At 36.9% G+C, this 22,362-nt stretch overlaps 1 protein-coding gene across 1 annotated transcript in view; it reads right to left on the minus strand.

Annotated features, from left to right (window-relative positions):
* USH2A (usherin) overlaps positions 1 to 22,362 on the minus strand; it is a 930,103-nt gene that overhangs the window by 157,892 nt on the left and 749,849 nt on the right. Inside the window, exons 55-57 of the mRNA XM_068986285.1 lie at positions 21,461 to 21,568; positions 12,051 to 12,234; positions 10,955 to 11,112 (exon numbers count right to left, since the gene is read on the minus strand). Coding sequence (XP_068842386.1) covers positions 10,955 to 11,112; positions 12,051 to 12,234; positions 21,461 to 21,568 — 450 coding nt within the window. The remainder of the gene's footprint in view (positions 1 to 10,954; positions 11,113 to 12,050; positions 12,235 to 21,460; positions 21,569 to 22,362) is intronic.

Below are 22,362 nucleotides of genomic sequence, written 5' to 3' on the forward strand. Positions count from 1 at the left end.
GCCTGTGAAGATATCCTAGTCTTTATTCTTAGCAGTAATTTAAAGTGGTCTTTTGTTCAATTTGTCTGAGGTTGCACCTTATTATATGTCTGTAGTTTGTACCTTCTGGTCTGCTTCCAGTATCTTCTCTTAAAAGACAGGACTCCTGGGAGGTCAGGGAACAAAACTGTACTTACACCATATTTCAAATATAGACATAATCTTGATCATGGCTGGTCAAAGCGTGTACCCAGAAAATACATTTTTCACGTCTTGGTTAATCAGAAATAAAGGTCCTTTACATACACCTGTAAGGTGTTGAAACAGAAAATGCTCCTTGAAGCTGGGAACATGTCAAACACTGACATGCACTTATTTAACAAAGAGGGCCCCCTCCACTGTCATACTTTACAAGACAGTGACGTGAAAGCCTCCTGTGTTCCTACAAACCCTAGACCATCTGCAATGAGTCTGAAATGACCTAGCCCCCTGGCATTCTGACGACTAAATGAAATGAAATGGTCATATTTGTTAAAGTCAGGTGGCAACCCACACGGCTTGGTTAGTTCCTGAGTTCATAAATTTATGTCAGAGCAAGAGGAGCAGCGGAAACTCATGTGAACCAATTTACCCTAAGTGCAAATGGCAGTTTTGTTATTTGGTGTCAAAGTTACCAGTCGCACGATGACAAGCTGCCATAACACATTTTCTTGTTCACTAAAGAACAAAGATTTCGTTGGTTAATATTCCTTGCAAGGCTCCTTTTCATAATTTACAACAACTAGATGCTGATAGGTTATTTAACATTTATGAAGTTAAGATGTAATCAGAAAAACCCTGATTATCTTTACAAATAAAAAAGTTAAATTATTCAACTTTTTTTTTTTCCCTCTGTGGCTTCATTTCACAGCAGGTGCATACTTTACAATGGGACAAGTCAATCAAATAATCCTTTTTTAAAATCTTTTTTTAGGAGCCGAAGCAAGAACAATTCTAAGAGGGAAACTATTGGTTTGATAGCTGCATTTGCTTCAAACCACAGACGGTGCTTAACATAATGCTTTTAACAAATTAGTGGCATGTCTCCTTTGTAGAGATGTGGGTATGTTGGTAATTTCCTTTGGGGGCCATGGAAGTGAAACTGGACCCTCTTAAACACACATCCATACCAACTGTATGGAAATTTTACATAGTTTGTATAATTTTATACCTTTTCTGTTCAACTAGATGGTAGAGTTTTTGACACGAGGGACAATATCTCATTCCTTCTTTTTTTAAACTCAAAATGTCTAGAATCATGCCTGGCACCCCCCAGAGAGGGGCTTAGTAAACATCTTCACATTTATTGAAATGAATAGATGAATCAATCTCAGTTCAGTTCAGTTCAGTTGCTCAGTAGTGTCCGACTCTTTGTGACACCATGAATCGCAGCACGCCAGGCCTCCCTGTCCATCACCAACTCCCGGAGTTCACTCAGACTCATGTCCACTGAGTCAGTGATGCCACCCAGCCATCTCATCCTCTGTCGTCCCCTTCTCCTCCCAGCATCAGAGTCTTTTCCAATGAGTCAACTCTTCGTATGAGGTGGCCAAAGTACTGGAGTTTCAGCTTTAGCATCAATCTACTCAAATGTAAATGAATTACATCCTGTGAAATTTTAAGCTGCAAATAAAATGATCCTACTGGGTTACTGGATGAACTGCCCCTGAACCACTTTGTCTTTGTATATGCTTGCTGTATCTATGGCAATAGTTTTTTCAGTTTTGAACTGGATCATGGTAGAATGCAGAAGAAAATACTTTGCTTTACACACTGTTTAGGTAGAAAAATAGTGTAAAAATATGGAATGGTGTATTTGCTCAAAGAATTTGGAGTGAAATTTATTGCTAGTTGGCTCTGACACCTATGTGATGAATCACCTAGAGAAAAGCTTTCAGCACCGAAATTAACTTTTCTCATTAGCAACAGAGGGAGAACATTGGATGTACCACAAGTTGTTATGAACATTAAATGAGATATGTGTTAATCTCTTTGAAAATGCCAAGCACACATTAGAACTCAAAAAGGTAATATAAATTTACTAAACACCAATAGCAAAGACAATGAAAGCTAAAATGAACAGATGGGACTACATCAAACTAAGGAGCTTCTGCACAGCAAAGGAAACCATTAATAGAATGAAAAGACAACCTATGGAATAAGAGCAAATATTTGCAAATCACATTATCTAACGAGGGATTAAATATCCAAAGTATACGAGGAACCCATACAACCCAATAGTAAAAACTTATAACCCAATTTAAAAATGGACAAAGGACCTGAAAAGACATTTTTCCAAGGAAGATATACAGATGGTCAATAGGTACATGAAAAGGTGCTCACCATCAATAATCAGTGGGTAAATGCAAATCAAAACCACAATGAGATATCATTTCACACCTGTTAGGATCTCTGTTATCAAAAAATATAGGAGGTCACAAACGCTGGTAAGGATGTAGAGAAAACGGAAACCCTGTACACTGTTGTTGGGAATGTAAACTGATACGGCCACTATGGAAAACAGCATGGAGGTTCCTCAAAAAAAAAAAAAAAATTAAAAGTAGAACTGCTACATGATCTGGCAATTCGACTTCTGGGTATATAATCAAAGTAAATGAGATCATTATCTCAGAGAGACAACTGCACTGTGTGTTCACTGCAGCGTTATTCATGATAGCCAAGGGATAAGAACAACCTAAACGTCCATTAATGGATGAACAGATCAAGGAAATATGATATACACACAATGGAATAGATTTAAGATTGGAATACTGTTCAGTCTTAAAAAAGGAAAGCCTGCTGTTTGCTACAACCTGGATGAAACTGGAGGATATCAAGTGATATAGCCAGATGGAGAAAGACAAATACTGACTGGTATCACTTATAATGGACTCATTTGTAAAGAAAGCTGAACCTATAGAAACAGACTAAATGGTGGTTGCCAGGGGTTGAGAGGATGGGTGAAATAAGGAGAAATTAGTAAATGGTACATACTTTCAGTTATAAGATGAATAAGGTCTGAGGATTGATTGTAAAACATGGTGACTATATAGATGATAATACTGTATTGTGCAGATATGCAGATAACACCACCCTTATGGCAGAAAGTGAAGAAGAACTAAAGAGCCTCTTGATGAAAGTGAAAAAGGAGAGTGAAAAAGTTGGCTGAAAGCTCAACATTCAGAAAACAAAGATCATGGCATCTGGTCCCATCACTTCATGGCAAATAGATGGGGAAACAGTGACAGACTTTATTTTCGTGGGCTCCAAAATCACTGAAGTTGGTGACTCCAGCTGTGAAATTAAAAGACACTTGCTCCTTGGAAGTTATGACCAACGTAAACAGTATATTAAAAAGCAGAGACATTACTTTGCCAACAATGTCTGTCTAGTCAAGGCTATGGTTTTCCCAGTAGTTATGTATGGATGTGAGAGTTGGACTATAAAGAAAGCTGAGTGCCAAAGAATTGATGCTTTTGAACTGTGAAGTTGGAGAAGACTCTTGAGAGTCCGTTGGACTGCAAGGAGATTCAACCAGTCCATCCTAAAGGAGATCAGTCCTGAATATTCATTGGAAGAACTGATGTTGAAGCTGAAAGTCTAATACTTTGGCCACCTGATGCAAAAAACTGACTCATTTGAAAAGACCCTGATGCTGGGAAAGATTGAAGGCAGGAGGAGAAGGGGATGACAGAGGATGAGATGGTTGGATGGCATCACTGACTCAATGGACATGAGTTTGAGTAAACTCTGGGAGTTGGTGATGGATAAGGAGGCCTGATGTGCTGCAGTCCATGGGGTTGCAAAGAATAGGACACAACTGAGCGACTGAGCTAAACTGTATTATGCAACTAAAATTTGCTAAGAGAATAGAACTTGTGTTTTCACCAAGAAAAAAAAAAGAAGAAAGGAAAACTGAGAGAATATATGAGATAATGAATGTGTTAATTCAATTAATGGTGGAAATAGTTTCACAATGTACACTTATATCAAATGATAACATTATACAAATATATTATCATTTGTTAATTATACTCAGTAAAACTGAAAAAAGATAGACAAATTAATACACAAAATCAATTACAAAGTATTGCAATGATTTTACCTTTTTTCTGAAACTCAGCACTACTTGCTGCTTGTCTATGGCACACATAAGAAGCTTGAAACAACTGCCAGTGTTGAATTATCCCGATTAATGTGACATGAATACTTTAAAAAGTCTTATGCCAATTTGACTTTAAATGGACAGTATCTGATATAATACACTGCATTGATGAGTTCACTGGACACCAAGATGTTTAATGTCTACAGAGAGGCCAATAGCTATCCCTTAATTAAAACTTGATTAATAAAAATTCCTAAGCAATATTAATTTAAATGATTTCTCAGTAGAAGAACTGGCAACAGAGGTAATGGACTAAGAGATAAATGTGAAAGGAAAGGCACCAGTATTTCAATATTATGCATCAAGCCTAAATAACTCATTATCTTTAGTGAGAAAAAGCGGATGTTGGATCCAATGACATTGTTAATTAAAAGATGATTAAGGGCCAGGATAGTTCAAAATAGAGTCATCACCTGGATAAATTAGAAAGTCCCATTATTACCTTCAGAGTTGAAATAATTTTGAATGTTTGGATTCTGAAATGGTAGGGATGCTTATCTCAATTTTTAATCTTAGTAAATCATTTGTGTCCCATGAAGTATTTTCTACTTTGTTTTCTATACTTTTTCAACCATTAAGATAATATATATCCTTTTTCATCTTTAATATAAATGTTTAAGTTCTGATCCAAGGTTCAGAGCAGGTAAAAGGTGAGAAGAAATGTTTAGGATTAAACTAATCCTGTTTGTGCTACCTGTAGATTCAAGTAAGAATGGCCGGCATAGAGCCAGTGCCCACTGACTGTGGGTTTCTATAGGAAAACAAGTGTCTGAATAATTTTAAATGGCAGAAAATCTAAAATTTATGTATATTTCCCTGAATGATAAATTTTAGGTTTTATCACCATTTTCTTTCATTATTAATTCAGCAAGTATTTTATAAGGATATGTTGTTTGCATGCCATCTAATTTGAAGATACAAATGGTGTACAAAAAAGTGGAAATCTTAATTTTCTAGAGTTTGGAGGGTTTTGATAGTCTTACTACTAACATTTATCAAGTGATATATGAGATAAAATGAACCAGGATTTATATGGGAGGTAAGAGAATGTTTCTTGTTGTTTAGTCACTAAGTTGTATCCGACTCTTGTGCAACCCCATGGACTCTAGCCTGCCAGGGCCCTCTGTCCACGGGATTTTCCAGGCAAAAATATTGGAGTGGGTTGCCATTTTCTTCTCCAGGCGATCTTCCCTACTCAGGGATCAAATCCGCATCGTCTGCATGGCAGGTGGATTCTTTACCACTTAAGCCATCTGGGAAGCCCAGAAGAATGTCTACCAAGGTGTTAAAAGTCTTTCTTTTTCAATTAATTATTTTAATTGGAGGAAAATTACTTTACAATATTGTGCTGCTTTTGGCCATACATCAACATGAATCAGCCACGGGTGGAACCTCTTTGTAGTTAATTGAGAAATGACTCTTATTCTCTCTTTCCTAATTAAGATCTTCCTGGACCTGGAATCTAGTTTTGCTGTCACGTTATTCTTTCTCTACTTCTGGATGGGTCAGTAAAGAATTCTGGATACTAGTTTCTTCATACTGCAAGAGATATTTTCCCTTAAGGGGTTTGCATTTTCCATAATTAATTCCTTAAACCCCCCCTCCGCCCCCCGCCCAAATCATTCGGTTTTCACCAACACCTAGTTCTGGGCTACTATTTCAGAAAACCTAGTTGCTGTATCATAAATCTGAAAGACTTTGGGCAATAAAAAGAAAGTATGATATGAATTCAAGAGTTAAGCTGAAGATAGGAAGGAATTGCTTTTATAAGGCAGTAAGTAGTAGGCTGCAGACCTGAGTCTGAGTCTTGACTCAACTGGGTGATCTTAAGTGAACTACATTACTTCTTCAAGATTCAAGTTTCTGATCTTAATATTTTGATGATGATATTACTTGTTTTCCAAGGTTTGCAAGAGAATCATAGTAAGCCAGGGAAAGTGCTCATCAAAGTGTTTGGCATAAACTAGGAATTTAACAAATGGCAAATATAAACATGTAATGTTAATGAATATGTATGATACTTACCATCATTACCACAGTTTCTCTTCCTTTGAATATTCTCATATATTTTCTGGGCTGTACCCTTTTACTATTAATAATAGGACTTATAATAATAATACTATTTATAGATAGCATAATAATACAATTTATACATATCATTGAAATAATAACATGTAAACTGAGAGCCCACTTAATTGTCTAAGTCATTTTTTGTTGCCAGGCAACCACAGAGACTTTTTCCTCCCAGCAACTTACCTATGTAAGGTTACTCCATCTTTACTGACCCAAAAAAGTATGTGAAAAAATCAGTTAAGTTAACCATTAGTTTGGCTTTGGACATTCAAGGGAAACTGGTCTAATTCACACTTTCAGAGTTTCATTGTAACTGATCACTTTTGCCTGATGTCGGTGATTCATGGTTACTACACCTGGAGCACATCACAGTGACCTACGGCAGGGGTCTCCAACCTCTAGACTGCAGACTGGTACATCTTGTCAGATTAGCAGCGGCATTAGATAAGAAATAAAGTGCACAATGTGCTTCTAATGGCTCTAGTGGTAAAAAATCTGCCTGCCAATGCAAGAGAATTAAGAGACACGGGTTCAGTTCCTGAGTCAGAAAAATCCCCTGGATGAGGGCATGGCAGCTCACTCCAGTAAGTTGTGAGAACTCGCTTGCCTGGAGAATCTCACAGACAGAGGAGCCTGGCAGGCTACAGTCCATGCAGTTGCAAAGAGTTGGACAAGACTGAAGGAACTTAGCAAGCACCCCCACAAAATGTAATACATGTAATGTGCTTGAGTCATTCCAGAACCATCCCTTGCCCCCTGGGTCTGTGGAAAAACGATCTTCCATGAAACTAGTCCTTGGTGCCTAAAAGATTGGGGACCGCTGACCTAGGGCACTTAATTCCATCCAGGATATTTTTATTCATAAACTTGGGCTTGAGAACTTCTCTTTGCACAAGCTTTCCGGGTGCTTCTAATGTTCACTCAGGTTGGGGAGCTACAGGCATGGACTGTCCATTTTCCAGCTCTGTGTATGATGTAACCACTTTGTAATGGCAGGATCCTATGATGAATACATAGAAAGTTCTTGATTGTCAGCAAATAAACAACCTCCAGTTATAACAAGTTTGTTTTCTTCCTGTTTAAAATATATATTTGTGACTCTTCAGGAACAGAAAAATGTTTTTATTATCTAAATCAAAACACAGCATGAGGTACTTTCCAATAAAATCAACTGTAGATTATACACAAGTCAAAATCATCTGCCTGTTTACTGGGTCCAAAATCCTTCTAGGCACCAGGAAAAAAGTTTAATTTAAGATTTTAATCTTTCCATATATTATAGGGTTTCTGTAATGGATTTTGTGCATCTGAAACTAAAAGATTGACAGGTCTGGATATTATAGATTTATTAACCATTGGTTACAGTGTTAGAGTTAGCATGTAAAGCATTTCTATGATATCCTTCAGGATGGGCTACAATGAACGATTTTTACAAAGCCTGAGGTGGATAAGGGTTAAGGTGACATTAAAAAGCAAAATTCGTGTTTTATTTCACAATGATCCTTTTTTTAAGTAGAAACATTATACATTAAACATAGAAATATAATGCTGAACTCAAAGAAAAAAATGTCAAAATTCTAGGAAAGCAGTCTCAAAATTTACAAACCCAGTTTTGGAGCCTACAGTTTTATCATTTTGAAAGTAGGGGCCTTGGGATCTAACAGATCTTGGGACAAATACATATTTAAAATTTGTAGAGATGTGGATAGACCTAGCCACTGTCATACAGAATGAAGTAAGTCAGAAAGAAGAAAACAAATATATATTAACACATATATATATATGGAATCCATAAAAAATGGTATAGATGAACTTATATGCAAAATAGAGACACAGACGTAGAGAACAAACATGGATACCAAGCGGGGAAAGGGGAGGGATGTTATGAACTGGAAGATTGGGATTGACATATAGTCCCTACTATGTATAAAACAGATAGCTAATGAGAACCTATTATACAGCACAGAAAACTCTACTCAACTGTCTATGGCAGCCTAAATGGGAAGGAAATTCAAAAAAGAGAGGGTGTTTGTATATGTATAGCTGATTCATTTTTTGGTACAATAGAAACTAATATAACATTGTAAACAACTCTACTTCAATAAAATTAATTTTAAAATAATTAAAGGTAAAACTAATTATCCAAAAATTATCACTACCTATAGAATATCCTTGCCTGGAAAATTCCATGGACTGAGGAGCCTGGTGGGTTGCAGTCCATGGGGTCACAAAGAGTCTCACATGACCAAGAGTCTGAGTGCAGCGTCTGCACACAGAGAATATTATACAGACCAGATAATATATCAACTATATAAATTATCTCATTTAATCATTATAATAACCCTACATGTGGGTACTTAATTATTTCCATTTTACAGATGGAGATAATTGAGACTCAGACAAACTGACTTATTTAAGGTCAGCTAATAGTACAAATATATGAAGTTGTTTATATGTGGAAACTAAAAAAATGTTACAAATGAATTTATTTACAAAGCAGAAATAGAGTTACAGGTGTAGGAAACAAATTTACGGATAACAAGGGTAAAAGGGAGCAGAGGGTAAGTTGGGAGACTGGGACTGACATATACATACTACTGTATATAAAACAGATAAGTAATAAGGACCTAATGTATGGCACAAAAAATTGTACTCAAAACTCTGTAGTGGTCTACAAAGGGAAGGAATCTTAAAAAGTGAATATATGTGTCTGTATAACTGATTCATTTTGCTGTATAGCAGAAACTAACACAACATCGTAAATCAACTATATTCCAAAAAAAATTTTTTTTTAAAGAAAAAAGAGAGATGTTTTCAAATCCTTACTGAGTGTTAAGTCTTAAGATTAGCAATGGTAATTTAGGTATGTCATAATGTGAACATGATAAGGAATTTAACACACCATGGAAAATTCCTGGTTGCTTGGCTAGGAAACCATCAACTTTACTTACCACCCTGAACTTTCCTTTATGTTCTTTGAGAACCTGGGTAGTAGAAGACCCTGGGCCGAATTTGAGAAGTCTCCGGCCATCAGGCTGAATCTGACCTTAGGCTGGCTCTGTGATGCCTCATTTTACTTTGTGGGGCAAAAACATCACGACACCATAAAAACGCCATGGAGAAACATGCTAAAAGCAGGTAACATAGTCATGCTCTTCCATGAAGAGAGAAATAAATTCCATAAAAGAACATATCAATTTGCAGATTAAAAATATATATTTATTTATTTGGCTGCCCTGGGTCTTATTTGCACCACACAGGGATCAAACTCAGGTCTCTTGCGCTGGGAGCATCGAGTCTTACCCACTGGATCACCAGGGAAGTCCCTAAATTTATATATTTTTCACAGTAGGAGATTTGGGTTTTCCTCTGTTAAAAGCAGAGTTCAAGAATATCTATGCTTCTAAAACTGAGATAAGGATTACAGCACTTGATAACACATTCTGGTGCTATTGATTATCTCCTGATTTGTTTAATTTAGTATGTTACATATTCATTTTAAAACAAAGGTGAAAGGAATCATTTATATTTAACAACTAAATATATTAAGCAACTTAGTTTTTCTTTGCTTAGAAAGTCTTGAGAGATTTTTGTCTATGGATTTGACTCAAAAAAGACCCTTTTGTCTTTGTTCTTAGATTATGTTTGTACTTTGTTCTTAAAACCAACAGCAGAAGGATGTTGGTTCATGAGAATTTAAGTTTTATACATTTAAGCCTTTATGTTATGTTTATGACTATATTACCTGTTTTGACTGAATCATGTTCAATGAAAAATAAGTCTTTGTTAATGATTTTACAAAATAGATCTGTTGATAGCCCAAATGACTGTTAACCAATTATTTTCAGTACCATGTAGAAATGTGGCTAAACTTAACCTGATGGGGACAACAGGGTTTTGTGTTCATTTCATGTTTCAACTTCATATTAAGAATAGATGTTCAAAATAAAACCACATATCTTTGAAGTGCATAACACAATAAAAATTAGTTTTAAATTTTACTGAAACAAAACTTCCATATACCTTGCATGTTCAAAGACAAAGCAAGAAGATTTCACTGTAATCTTTAACCCACAGAGTTAATGCAATCAGAATTTTGGCTAAGGATGATTATTATATTCCAAATAATGATGCACTAAACTACAAAAGCAACCCACTATTAAGTCAATGGTTTGATGGAAACTACAGAGCTCAAAGAAGAAAAATTCAGCTAACACAACTGGTCACAACTCAAGGTATTTGGGTGGAGTGGTCCATTTTTTTCTGAATCCCCATTCACTACTATAACACCAATGATTCAGTCTGGGGAATCCTGTAGAAATGAATGTTCAAGGTAATTCAGACCTATGTGACTTACCTTGGGTATGTATGAACAAGAAGAGATTTTTAGGTGCTGGTATTTGAAAGTATTGCTTTGATAGAAATGTATATATCTAGGTATCTATATATCTTCATCTGCACACCTACACCTTTATTGATCTATATGTATGTATATAAATGCTTATGCATATAAACACTTGTGAGTGTGGATAAATGTTTACACATATAAAGTCTTGTGAGTATGGTTTGGTTTATTCTGTTTATACTTATCCAGAGACAGACTGTGTCTTTCTGACTTACTAAATTCACATTTTCATCCTATCTCCAGTTAATTTCCTCTAAAATGTTTTATACACACACACTAGTTCTATTTCTTACCTGGTGGTGTCCAAGCTACAAATATGGAATAAGGCCCGATTACTGTGATGTTATATGGAGGCTGGATTTCTTCTGGCGTTAATATAGGTGTCTGTATAATGTACTCATCACTTGGACTGCTGCCACCTCCAGTTGTGGCTTCTAACTTATAAACATATCTATATTTCAAAAAGAAAGAATTGTGATAAAGCAATGCACAGGGGATTGAACATTGACTGTTGACTTTTCTATCTATTGCTTAGTCCTAAATTTGTGACAAGCTGCAAATTCCCTGCTTCCTATTCAGAAACTTTACTATAGAGCTTATGGTTTTCCTACCACAGGCAATGCTCTCTCCACTGTTTTGGTCCTTTTCCCATTTTATTTTTAACCCTTGAGTAATTAATTGCTTTTCTTAAACATTTCAGGAAAGTCTTGGAGTGTGCTGGGGGATTGTGGAGGATTCAAATGAACCTTCTCCATCTTTAATGGCTTAGCGTTTAGGGAAGTATGTTTAGAGAAAGATGTTTCTAAATTGATCTGCTACTCTCTACAATAAAACTAAATTGAACTCTACTCCCTGCAATAAAACATCTGTTGATCCAAGATATATTTTATCTCTGCTGAGAAATGAATGGGAATGAATTGCAAATATGTGGAACTTTCCCCCCAATCCACTCATGTCTGTACATAGTATCACAAGTAGAGAAAACACTATACCAGAAATAAAGGCGGTTGATGTAAAACAAACCTCTTTAAATCTCTTTTCTTGCTTGTTTAGGGATGCATGTTTTTGAAGATCGTTTGATAATTTAAAAAATTTAATACTTTGTATATTTTGTATACTTAAAAGTTCTCATGTCAAATAAAAGACTAATTATTTATTTACATTTTAAAGGAATTTCACATCCACTGAGGACTAGTATAATGAGCTAGTGCTTGGGTCTTCAGTCTGAAATAGATTAAGAGATCTTCTTAGCTATGGAATAGCTAATACATGAGGAGATTAATCAACCAATTGATATAATATTGTTTCAGCTGGAGATGGACTTATTCTTGATCCTGAAAAACCTAAAATTCTCACTTGTATGACTGTTAAAGTTTTCTTTTAGTTTACCTGCTGTTGGGCTCCAGGTTTTTATCAGTGAAGTTCTGCTCCTCACTGCCCCCCACGAAAATCAAGCTTCCATTACGACTCAATTGATATTGAGAAATGAGGCCATTGGGCTTTTCTGGAGGGCTCCAAAATAATTCCACTGTTGTAGAATTGATGACAATGTGTCGAGGTGTCACCCAAACTCCTGGCAAAGATAACACTATGAATTTTTATTGTCAGGATAAGATAAGCATATTATCAAAAGTCATACCATCCCTCACATACTATGATATTTTTATCTGTTGATAAAAAAATACATATCATGGTATGCAATAAAAGTACATTTTATTTGCTTTGGAGATAAGATATATAACTGGATACTAATGTATTTTTTAATGCTTTAATTATTATTATAATTATGAATTACCTCTAGTATCTGACAACTAGGGGTGGGAAGTTTCTCTATGTTGGCTGTTAATCTGAGTGTCAGGAAGGCCTAAGAGACTATCCAGGGAATCTCAGCTTGGATGCCTATTTACTTGGTATCATAATCCAGTGTTGGTGTTTGCCTGAATTATCAAATTCAATGAACAAGCATACTTTGCATTTCTGACACTGTTCTCTGATTCTTTTTTCTGGCTACTTCCTTCAGTCTCATTTACTGGCTTCTCTTTCCTTCTTGTACTCCAAAATGATGTAGTGGCTTAGAGAACTAGACTCTCTACACTTCCGTCTCCTCATCTTACCTAACACTCTCTTTATAGATGATCATTTAGTCACAATTTTAAACATTGTCTGTATGTTGAGCACTGCCCGATGCCCAACTCTGTGCTAAATCTCTCTCCTGAGTGTCACACCCTTGAATCTACTCTCTAACACTGTCCACCTCCAGTTGGATGACTAATTACATTTCAAAAACCTAAAACATCTAAAAATGGAACTCGCGGTTTTCTGGTCTACCATCTATTTGTTTTCCACTCTTATCCAACTATTCATTTTCTTGGGGAAAACACAAAAAATTATCCTTGAGGCTTTTAGTTTTTCACTGCTAAACGGAATCTATCATCAAGTCCTGCAGATTCTACTCTGAATGTGCATAGACCTTATATTTTAATCTCTCTTGATCCAAACTACATTTCTCCCTCTCATGAACTCCTGTGATAAAGTAGTGTCCGTGTTTTACATCCTGTCCATCTTTATTTCATTGTAACCTTTATAAAAGTATATAAAGTGTGTATTTAAGCTAAAGTAATCTTTGTAAAATATACAACCCTGTATGGTCCTACATTTTTCTAGCTCTGGCCTACCTGGCACCATTCTTTCTATCATGCACGAAGCTCTAGCCAAACCAGACTCATTTCTAGCCTAAGAATGTTTCAACTTCTTTCACACCACTGAGTTTTTGCACTTCCAGTCCCTACGACTGGAACACCTTTGTTCATGACACAATGACAATTATGCATTTTAGTCTCCAAATTCAGTGACCAGTGTAAATATCATCTTATTGGGGGGGCTTATTTGACCACTATTGCATAACCATAACTTTAACACAGTCTAAAGTGATACCCACCTTGTTCCTCTTGATCATATATATACTCTTTTCTATTTCCTCTCAACATGCATAACATCATAATCCTTTTTTTATATCATAATTATTTTCAGGTATTTATGACTATTTCTCTATGCTGCTTTTAATAAGGTTAGCCCCATGAAGGCAGGGATCTTCTCTGTATTAGTAGTCAATGTACCTTTATGGATAGCACAATGCCTAATAAGTATTAAATGAATAAAATTATTGAAAATATATATCCTGCAAATTATTACACTTATGGAATGCAAATATGACTAAGATATGGCTCATTTTTACAAGGAATTGATAACTTTCTGTATAAAAGAAAAAATGTATATACAAACAACTATAATTCAAGGTCAAATTTTAAGTACTCTTTATAAGTATAAAAACATATTGATGGAGAACCTAGAAATGAGAAAGATCAGTCTCCCATTTCATGTTGTCATCTGTTCATGTTATGAATAGACACTGTAACTCTCTTCTTCAGCTTTTAAAAACTAATTTCAATATTCAGTACAGTTCAGTTCAGTTCAGTCTCTCAGCCTTGTCTGACTCTTTGGGACCCCATGAATCGCAGCATGCCAGGCCTCCCTGTCCATCACCAACTCCCGAAGTTTACCCAAACTCATGCCCATTAAGTCGGTGATGCCATCCAGCCATCTCATCCTCTGTTGTCCCCTTCTCCTCCTGCCCCCAATCCCTGCCAGCATCAGGGTCTTTTTCAATGAGTCATCTCTTTGCATGAGATCGCCAAAGTACTGGAGTTTCAGCTTCAGCATCAGTCCTTCCAATGAACACCCAAGACTGATTTCCTTTAGGATGACTGGTTGGATCTCCTTACAGTCCAAGAGACCTTGGAAGTCAACAGTCTTCAACACCACAGTTCAAAAGCATCAATTCTTCGGCGCTCAGCTTTCTTCACAGTCCAACTCTCACATCCATACATGACTACTGGAAAAACCATAGCCTTGACTAGATGGACCTTTGTCGGCAAAGCAATGTCTCTGCTTCTGAATATGCTATCTAGGTAGGTCATAACTTTCCTTCCAAGGAGTAAGCGTCTTTTAATTTCATGGCTGCAGTCACCATCTGCAGTGATTTTGCAGCCCAAAAGAAATAAAGTCTGACACTGTTTCCACTGTTTCCCCATCTATTTCCCATGAAGTGATGGGACCAGATGCCATGATCTTCATTTTCTGAATGTTGAGCTTTAAGCCAACTTTTTCACTCTCCTCTTTCACTTTCATCAAGAGGCTTTTTAGTTCCTCTTCACTTTCTGCCATAAGGATGGTGTCATCTGCATATCTGAGGTTATTGATATTTCTTCCAGCAATCTTTATTCCAGCTTGTGCTTCTTCCAGCCCAGTGTTTCTCATGATGTACTCTGCATAGAAGTTAAATAAGCAGGGTGACAATATACAGCCTTGACGTACTCCTTTTCCTATTTGGAACCAGTCTGTTGTTCCATGTCCAGTTCTAACTGTTGCTTCCTGACCTGCATACAGGTTTCTCAAGAGACAGGTCAGGTGGTCTGGTATTCCCATCTCTTTCAAAATTTTCCACAGTTTATTGTGGTCCACACAGTCAAAGGCTTTGGCATAGTCAGTAAAGCAGAAATAGATGTTTTCCCAGAACTCTCTTGCTTTTCTGATGATCCAGCGGATGTTGGCAATTTGATCTCTGGTGTCTCTGCCTTTTCTCAATTTAGGTTCAACATCTGGAAGTTCACGGTTCACATACTATTGAAGCCTGGCTTGGAGAATTTTGAGGATTACTTTACTAGCATGTGAGATGAGTGCAATTGTGTGGTAGTTTGAGCATCTTTGGCATTGCCTCTCTTTGGGATTGGATTGAAAACTTACCTTTTTCAGTCCTGTGGCCACTGCTGAGTTTTCAAATTTGCTGGCATATTGAGTGCAGCACTTTCACAGCATCATCTTTCAGGATTTGAAATAGCTCCACTGGAATTCCATCACCTCCACTAGCTTTGTTCGTAGTGATGCTTTCTAAGGCCCACTTGACTTCACATTCCTGGATGTCTGGCTCTAGGTGAGTGATCACACCATCATGATTATCTGGGTCATGAAAGTCATTTTTGCACAGTTCTTCTGTGTATTCTTGCCACCTCTTCTTAATATCTTCTGCTTCTGTTAGGTCCATACCATTTCTGTCCCTTATTGTGTCCATCTTTGCATGAAATGTTCCCTTGGTATCTCTAATTTTCTTGAAAAGCTCTCTAGTCTTTCCCATTCTGTTGTTTTCCTCTATTTCTTTGCATTTATTGCTGAGGAAGGCTTTCTTATCTCTCCTTGCTATTCTTTGGAACTCTGCATTCAGATGCTTATATCTTTCCTTTTCTCCTTTGCCTTTCACTTCTTTTCTTTTCACAGATATTTGTAAGGCCTCCCCAGACAGCCATTTTGCTTTTTTTGCATTTCTCTAACCCAAGACATATGTGTCATGATGGAGAGGTCTTACAGAATATGGTCCACTGGAGAAGGGAATGGCAAACCACTTCAGTATTCTTGCCTTGAGAACCCCATGAACAGTATGAAAAGGCAAAATGATAGGATACTGAAAGAGGAACTCCCTAGGTCAGTAGGTGCCCAATATGCTACTGGAGATCAGTGGAGAAATAACTTCAGAAAGAAAGAAGGGATGGAGCCAAAGCAAAAACAATACCCAGTTGTGGATGTGACTGGTGATAGAAGCAAGGTCTGATGATGTGAAGAGCAATACTGCATATGAACCTGGAATGTTAGATCCATGAATCAAGGCAAATTGGAAGTAGTCAAACAGGAGATGGCAAGAGTGAACATTGACATTCTAGGAATCAGTGAACTAAAATGGACTGGAATGGGTGAATTTAACTCAGATGACCATTATATCTATTACTGTGGACAGGAATCCCTTAGAATAAATGGAGTAGCCATCATGGTCAAAAAAAGAGTCCAAAATGCAGTACTTGGATGCAATCTCAGAAATGACAGAATGATCTCTGTTCATTTCCAAGGCAAACCATTAAATAAATATCACAGTAATCCAAGCCTATGCCCCAACCAGTAATGCTGAAAAAGCTGAAGTTGAATGGTTCTATGAAGACCTACATGACCTTTTATAACTAACATCCAAAAAAGTTGTCCTTTTCATTATAGGGGACTGGAATGCAAAAGTACGAAGTCAAGAAACACCTGAAGTAACAGGCAAATTTGGCCTTGGAGTACGGAATGAAGCAGGGCAAAAGCTAATAGAGTTTTGCCAAGAACACATTGGTCATAGCAAACACCCTCTTCCTGCAATACAAGAGAAGACTCTACACATGGACATCACCAGATGGTCAACACCAAAATGAGACAGATTATATTCTTTGCAGCCAAAGATGGAAAAGCTCTATACAGTCAGCAAAAATAAGACCGGGAGCTGACTGTGGCTGAGATCATGAACTTTTTACTGCCAAATTCAGACTTAAATTGAAGAAAGTAGGGAAAACCACTAGACCATTCAGGTATGACCTAAATCAAATCCGTTATGATTATACAGTGGAAGTGAGAAATAGATTTAAGGGATTAGATTTGATAGACAGAGTGCCTGATGAACTATGGCCAGAGGTTCGTGACATTATACAGGAGACAGGGATCAAGAGCATTTCAATATTAGGTTCCCAATAACCAACAGTTTTTGATTCATTGTATCTCCTGTGTAATTTACTCAGTAAAGGGTAAGATTTCAACACTTTTGTAAGAAAAAAATCTCAGGGCATTCAAATGGAATTTACTTGCAACATTCTAGAAGAATCAAGATAGACTTAAACATGGCTCAAACTTACTGATTTTCTAAGAACAACCTACTTCTGAGAAGAAAGTAGTTTATTTTGTTCTGAAAGCTCACTTTATGTTAGATACTTGGACAGATACACAAATCATAACATACTTTTATGTCTGGGTTGCTCTGCCAACAGCTGCTAAATGACTCAACCAACTAATTAGAGTTTTGATTTAAACATGATGTTAATTTGTTGATTTAAGAGGTAAAGTATAAAGCTTTGGTTCATAATATGCTCCCTGCAGTCCTGTTTTTCTCACCTTGAAGGATGTTTTAAAAAATCACCACTGTACTAGAAAAGGCTATTGCTTAGTTTCTGTTTTGCATCAATCAGTGTAGCCTGTGGGTAGAGAGGAGTCAATGAAATAAAATGAAGCCACATTTTGAAGTTGCTTATGTTTTAAATGAAACTTGAGTTTTATATTTATATAAGCAGGAGAAAGCTCTGTCCATTTGCTAATAACCCTGTGTCCACTGCTTTGATCTATAAGGTGAAATTGGAATGTGTGAAAAACTAATAAGTGCTCCATTTTTACTTTTGAACTGTGGTGTTGGAAAAGACTTTGAGAGTCCCTTGGACTGCAAGGAGATCCAGCCAGTCCATCCTAAAGGAAATCAGCCCTGAATATTCAGTGGAAGGACTGATATTGAAGCCGAAACTCCAATACTTTGGCCACCTGACATGAAGAGATGACTCATTGGAAAAGAGCCTGATGCTGGGAAAGATTGCAGGTGGGAGAAGAAGGGGATGACAGAGGAGGAGATGGTTGGATGGCATCACTGGCCCAGTGGACATGAGTTTGAGTCAGCTCCGGGAGTTGGTGATGGACGAGGAGGCCTGGCATGAGGCAGTCCATGGGGTCACAAAGAGTTGGACATGACTGAGTGACTGAACGGAACTGAACTGAATGATATGGAGACACTTTTATCTTGGCAACTGCAAGAAATCATTGATAGAATAAGACTTGCCTTTGGTGAGAGGTCTTATTAAGGTCTCAGGTGAAGAATCTACCTCCCTCACAGAGCCTAGGTCTCAGTGACATCAGAAAACCAGTCTACAATATGGGAGGGCAGAATTGAGGCAATTTAAGGGAAGGAAATGGATGGTCATGCGGGAAATCTTCTAGAAGTGGAGTGGGGAGCCGGTAAACTAGCTGAGAGGTTTAAGGGGGAAAGGTCAGAAGGAAACCTTGGTTGCTCTCTTGATATAATAGCTGCTAAAAAAGGAACATGTCTACTGGATTTGTCTTAACTTTGTCTTGAGTGAAACGCAATATCACCCACTTCTTAAATCCATATGAATCATTCCAAGCCAAAAATACCAACATTTTTTGTGGATTGGCTTTCCCTTGGAAGTTAATAAAAAGAACCAATTCTTTATTGGCTAATGTCAGAAATGCATTGACTTCTGGACTGTTCAATATTTGTTCATTTGTTGATTTAACATTCTATTCAAATGTGTCATTTTTGTGTGTGTGTTGAGCACTGTGGATGTGTGGGTAAAAACAAATAGTCTTTATTTTTCAAGGAAGGATATCATGAGTAAACGTGTTAGCCGCTCAGTCATATCTAACTCTTTGTGACACCATGGACTGTAGCCTGCCAGGCTCCTCTGTCCCTGGGATTCTTCAGGCAAGAATACTGGAGTGGGTAGACATTCCCTTCTCTAGGGGAACTATCTGACCCAGGGATTGAAACCAGGTCTCCTGCGTTACAGGCAGAGTATTTACCATCTGAGACACCAGGCAGCAATTCTTAAAAGAGAGCAATAATCCAGTTCAAGCTCTTCCCACTACTTGACTAAGGGTACACTGTTTTCCAGGAGGCCAAAATTATAGAGAATCAAGACCAGCTTACCAGTGGGGTCATGATATGTTTTAGCTTCTTTTTTACATAGATTGAAAATGACAGGCATAAGGAACTCTCAGGGTGGCTATGAACAAATGCTTCCTTTAATTCTCTCCATATCCACTTAGACACTCAAATGTTAGACCGTCAAATTATGTCTGATCACTCAACTAGGCCTTTTAAAATTAGTTATACTTGGATTATTAATTTAAGAGGATATAATATGTTTATTTCCACTTTAGCAAAACAACACAACTTAATGTTACTGCTGCTTTGTTCCCTTACAACCTCCAAGTTAAGCACTCAGACTACATTTATTTCTCATACAAGTTATTCACAATTGGCACTTATACAGCCGGAAAATGGATTCTAAATCCATGTTCCTTCTGCAGAGGAAAGCCCATTTAGTTTACTGTTTCTTTGCACAGTTATTTGTGTTAAAGGAAAGGTGAATAAAGTTAAAAAGCAAATCAAGTAAAACATTTCTCATCTCATACTCCCCAGCACTGTTGAAAGCTATAATTTTTAAGTCATGAAATCTGAGCTCTTTCAAGAAAATGTTTTTTGTTTAGGACAAAGTGAGAGTAGAGATCCATATTGCCCAAGAATTTAAATATATGGATTGGATGAGCAAAGTGGAGAGATCCTGTTCTTCTATCAGGCTTTAGTTTCAGCCAAAACTGATTGATAGATCCTTTAGAAATTATCCATTATCATCAAAGTATCCATTTGATAGTTTCCCTTTCCAAAAAATCCACTGCTGGTTTCTTCCTTTCAAAGGAACACTAAGCTTTTTGACATGAAACATTCTTTATATAGAAAACATCATTAGTGAATTCCTGGTGAGGAGCCATATGCCCCATATGTGGAATTTTCCATTTTATTCCCCATTTACTGGTAGGAAGTTCAGGTCTAATATTCTGAGGTACAACAACCCCTTCATTAGAAGAGTAATGGACAAGTAGTTCAGGACTCTTTGATGAGCATTAATATTACATTTCTGTTCAGAAGCTTATTTATGCCTCTTGTTTCCCCACATGGAAAACAGCAGATAATAAAGATTAACAAAATAATTAGTTGATTACTAGCCCAAGTTTCTGAGCATATTTTTCTTCTAAAAGTAAATGATACTATCTGTCCCAGTTCTTAACCCAAAGACCACTGTTATCAGGTAGATATGCATGCTTCCAGAATCTTTCCTATGCATTTATCTACAGAAATGAATATAATTTTCTATGTGTGGCTTTAGACATAAAGATGCCATATATTAACACAGTTCTATAACTCTACATTATATGTACAGATCACCTTGTTTCTTTAAATTGATGGAATTCCATAGCGTGACTATATCTGAATAAATTTAGCAATTCCCTGACTCAAAGACATTTAGATTACTTCCAATATCTTGGCATTCCACAACAACAATAAAGGCTTCAATAGACAACCTGGTACATGCCTCCTTGTGCAGTTGTGAAAGTGTTATTTTCTGGCATTAGATAATGAAATTGAAGCTGCTCTGTCATGGGAAATCAACATTTTACATTTAACAGACATTGCCAATTTGATTTCTAAGGTGATGGTCCCACTTCCCAATCCCTCAAGCTGTGTTTGATAGTATATTTCCTCCATCTGTTCACTTGTCGAATTTTTTGATCCTTGTGGTCCATCTCAGAAGGCATCCACCCTCTAAGATCTTTCTTGAAGTCCCTGATGGGTTGTAATCTCTCCCTTCCAAGATTAACCTGAGCATTCTGTTCATTAATTCTCATTTAACATCACCTCCAAGATTCTCTCTTTATGTCAATTTGGTTACTTACCCTATAACTTCTACTTGATTGCAAGTTCTTGTGGGCAGTGAATATTTTTATCAGCTTCAACATGGAGTGTGGTGCTTGTTATATTTTAGCTGCACTGGGAATATTTAACCTTTGATTTTTGGAGGAATTTCATATCCAAGTACATAGTATCTTTTTTCTTCCAAGGAAAACCACATCTAAGGAATTGAAAGCAAACTGCCTTGGGAGACTTATAGTTTTAACTAAACTTGAAAAACAGGAAGCTAGAATATTATTTTGGATCCATATACTTTATTTCTTCTTCCTTGTTTGTTATGATAGAGTTTATAGATTTCATGTAAAAATACCATATGAAAACTTCTTTTTCCCAACCATGGGTACTTTTTAATTACCTTGAGGGGCTGCCTGCAGAGTCTGACCTAGAAAAGGCTCACTTGAAGTGCATCCAGCAGATGTACAAGCTCTAAGTGTGAAGCTGTAGTTGGTGTATGGCTGGAGACCTAGAAAGAGCAAACAAGAAATCAAGTACCTCTTGAGAGGATTATTTATTATCAGGTAAACACTAGCAGTCACATGCAGAGTTGCAGATATGATATCCAAAATTTTTAAGAGCAGAAAACACTCCAAGGGGGAAAGGAACTTCATAAGCAGCTCCGTATTAAAAGATATTTCATTTCTCAACTGCAAATCAACAAATTCTAAGCCTTCGAAGAGATTTGAAAATTCTTGTCATCCATCCATCCATCCATCCATCCATCCATCCATCCATCCATCCATCCATCCATCTTTCCATTAATTCTTCAGGTATCCTTGAAGAGACTCCCCTGCCTAGAGGATCGAGGTGCTCCATCTCCCAAACAGCCTATTCCATCTCTAGAGAGCTCTAGAGTTCTCTTTGTTTGGTGTGAAAGTCCTTCTTTATATTGTGGTGAATTCTTTCTAATACTTCCACCCACTAGGGACACAGAGAACAAATCTAATTTCTTTTCCACATGACAGTTCTTCAAATATTTGTAGACAGTTATCAAATACCCCTGAGTTTTCTCTTCTCCAGGCTAACCATCCCAGTTTCTGCAACTGCTTCTTATATGAACAGGGGCAGGGAGAAAAAAAATAAAAAGAAGGTTAGAGCCAACATTTTTAGCCTCAAGCCATATTCAGCTCATATTAACTTTTCTTTTAACTTTGCATTTCTTTACCATATATGCTCCTACTGTACCATCTCACAATTCTGTAGTTTTTTGCAAGATATGTTGTCTTGTGTTTACACATAGATTAGAGATATTATGAAGAG

The sequence above is a fragment of the Capricornis sumatraensis genome, chromosome 14, assembly GCF_032405125.1.
Source record: "Capricornis sumatraensis isolate serow.1 chromosome 14, serow.2, whole genome shotgun sequence".
Lineage (NCBI taxonomy): Eukaryota > Metazoa > Chordata > Mammalia > Artiodactyla > Bovidae > Capricornis > Capricornis sumatraensis.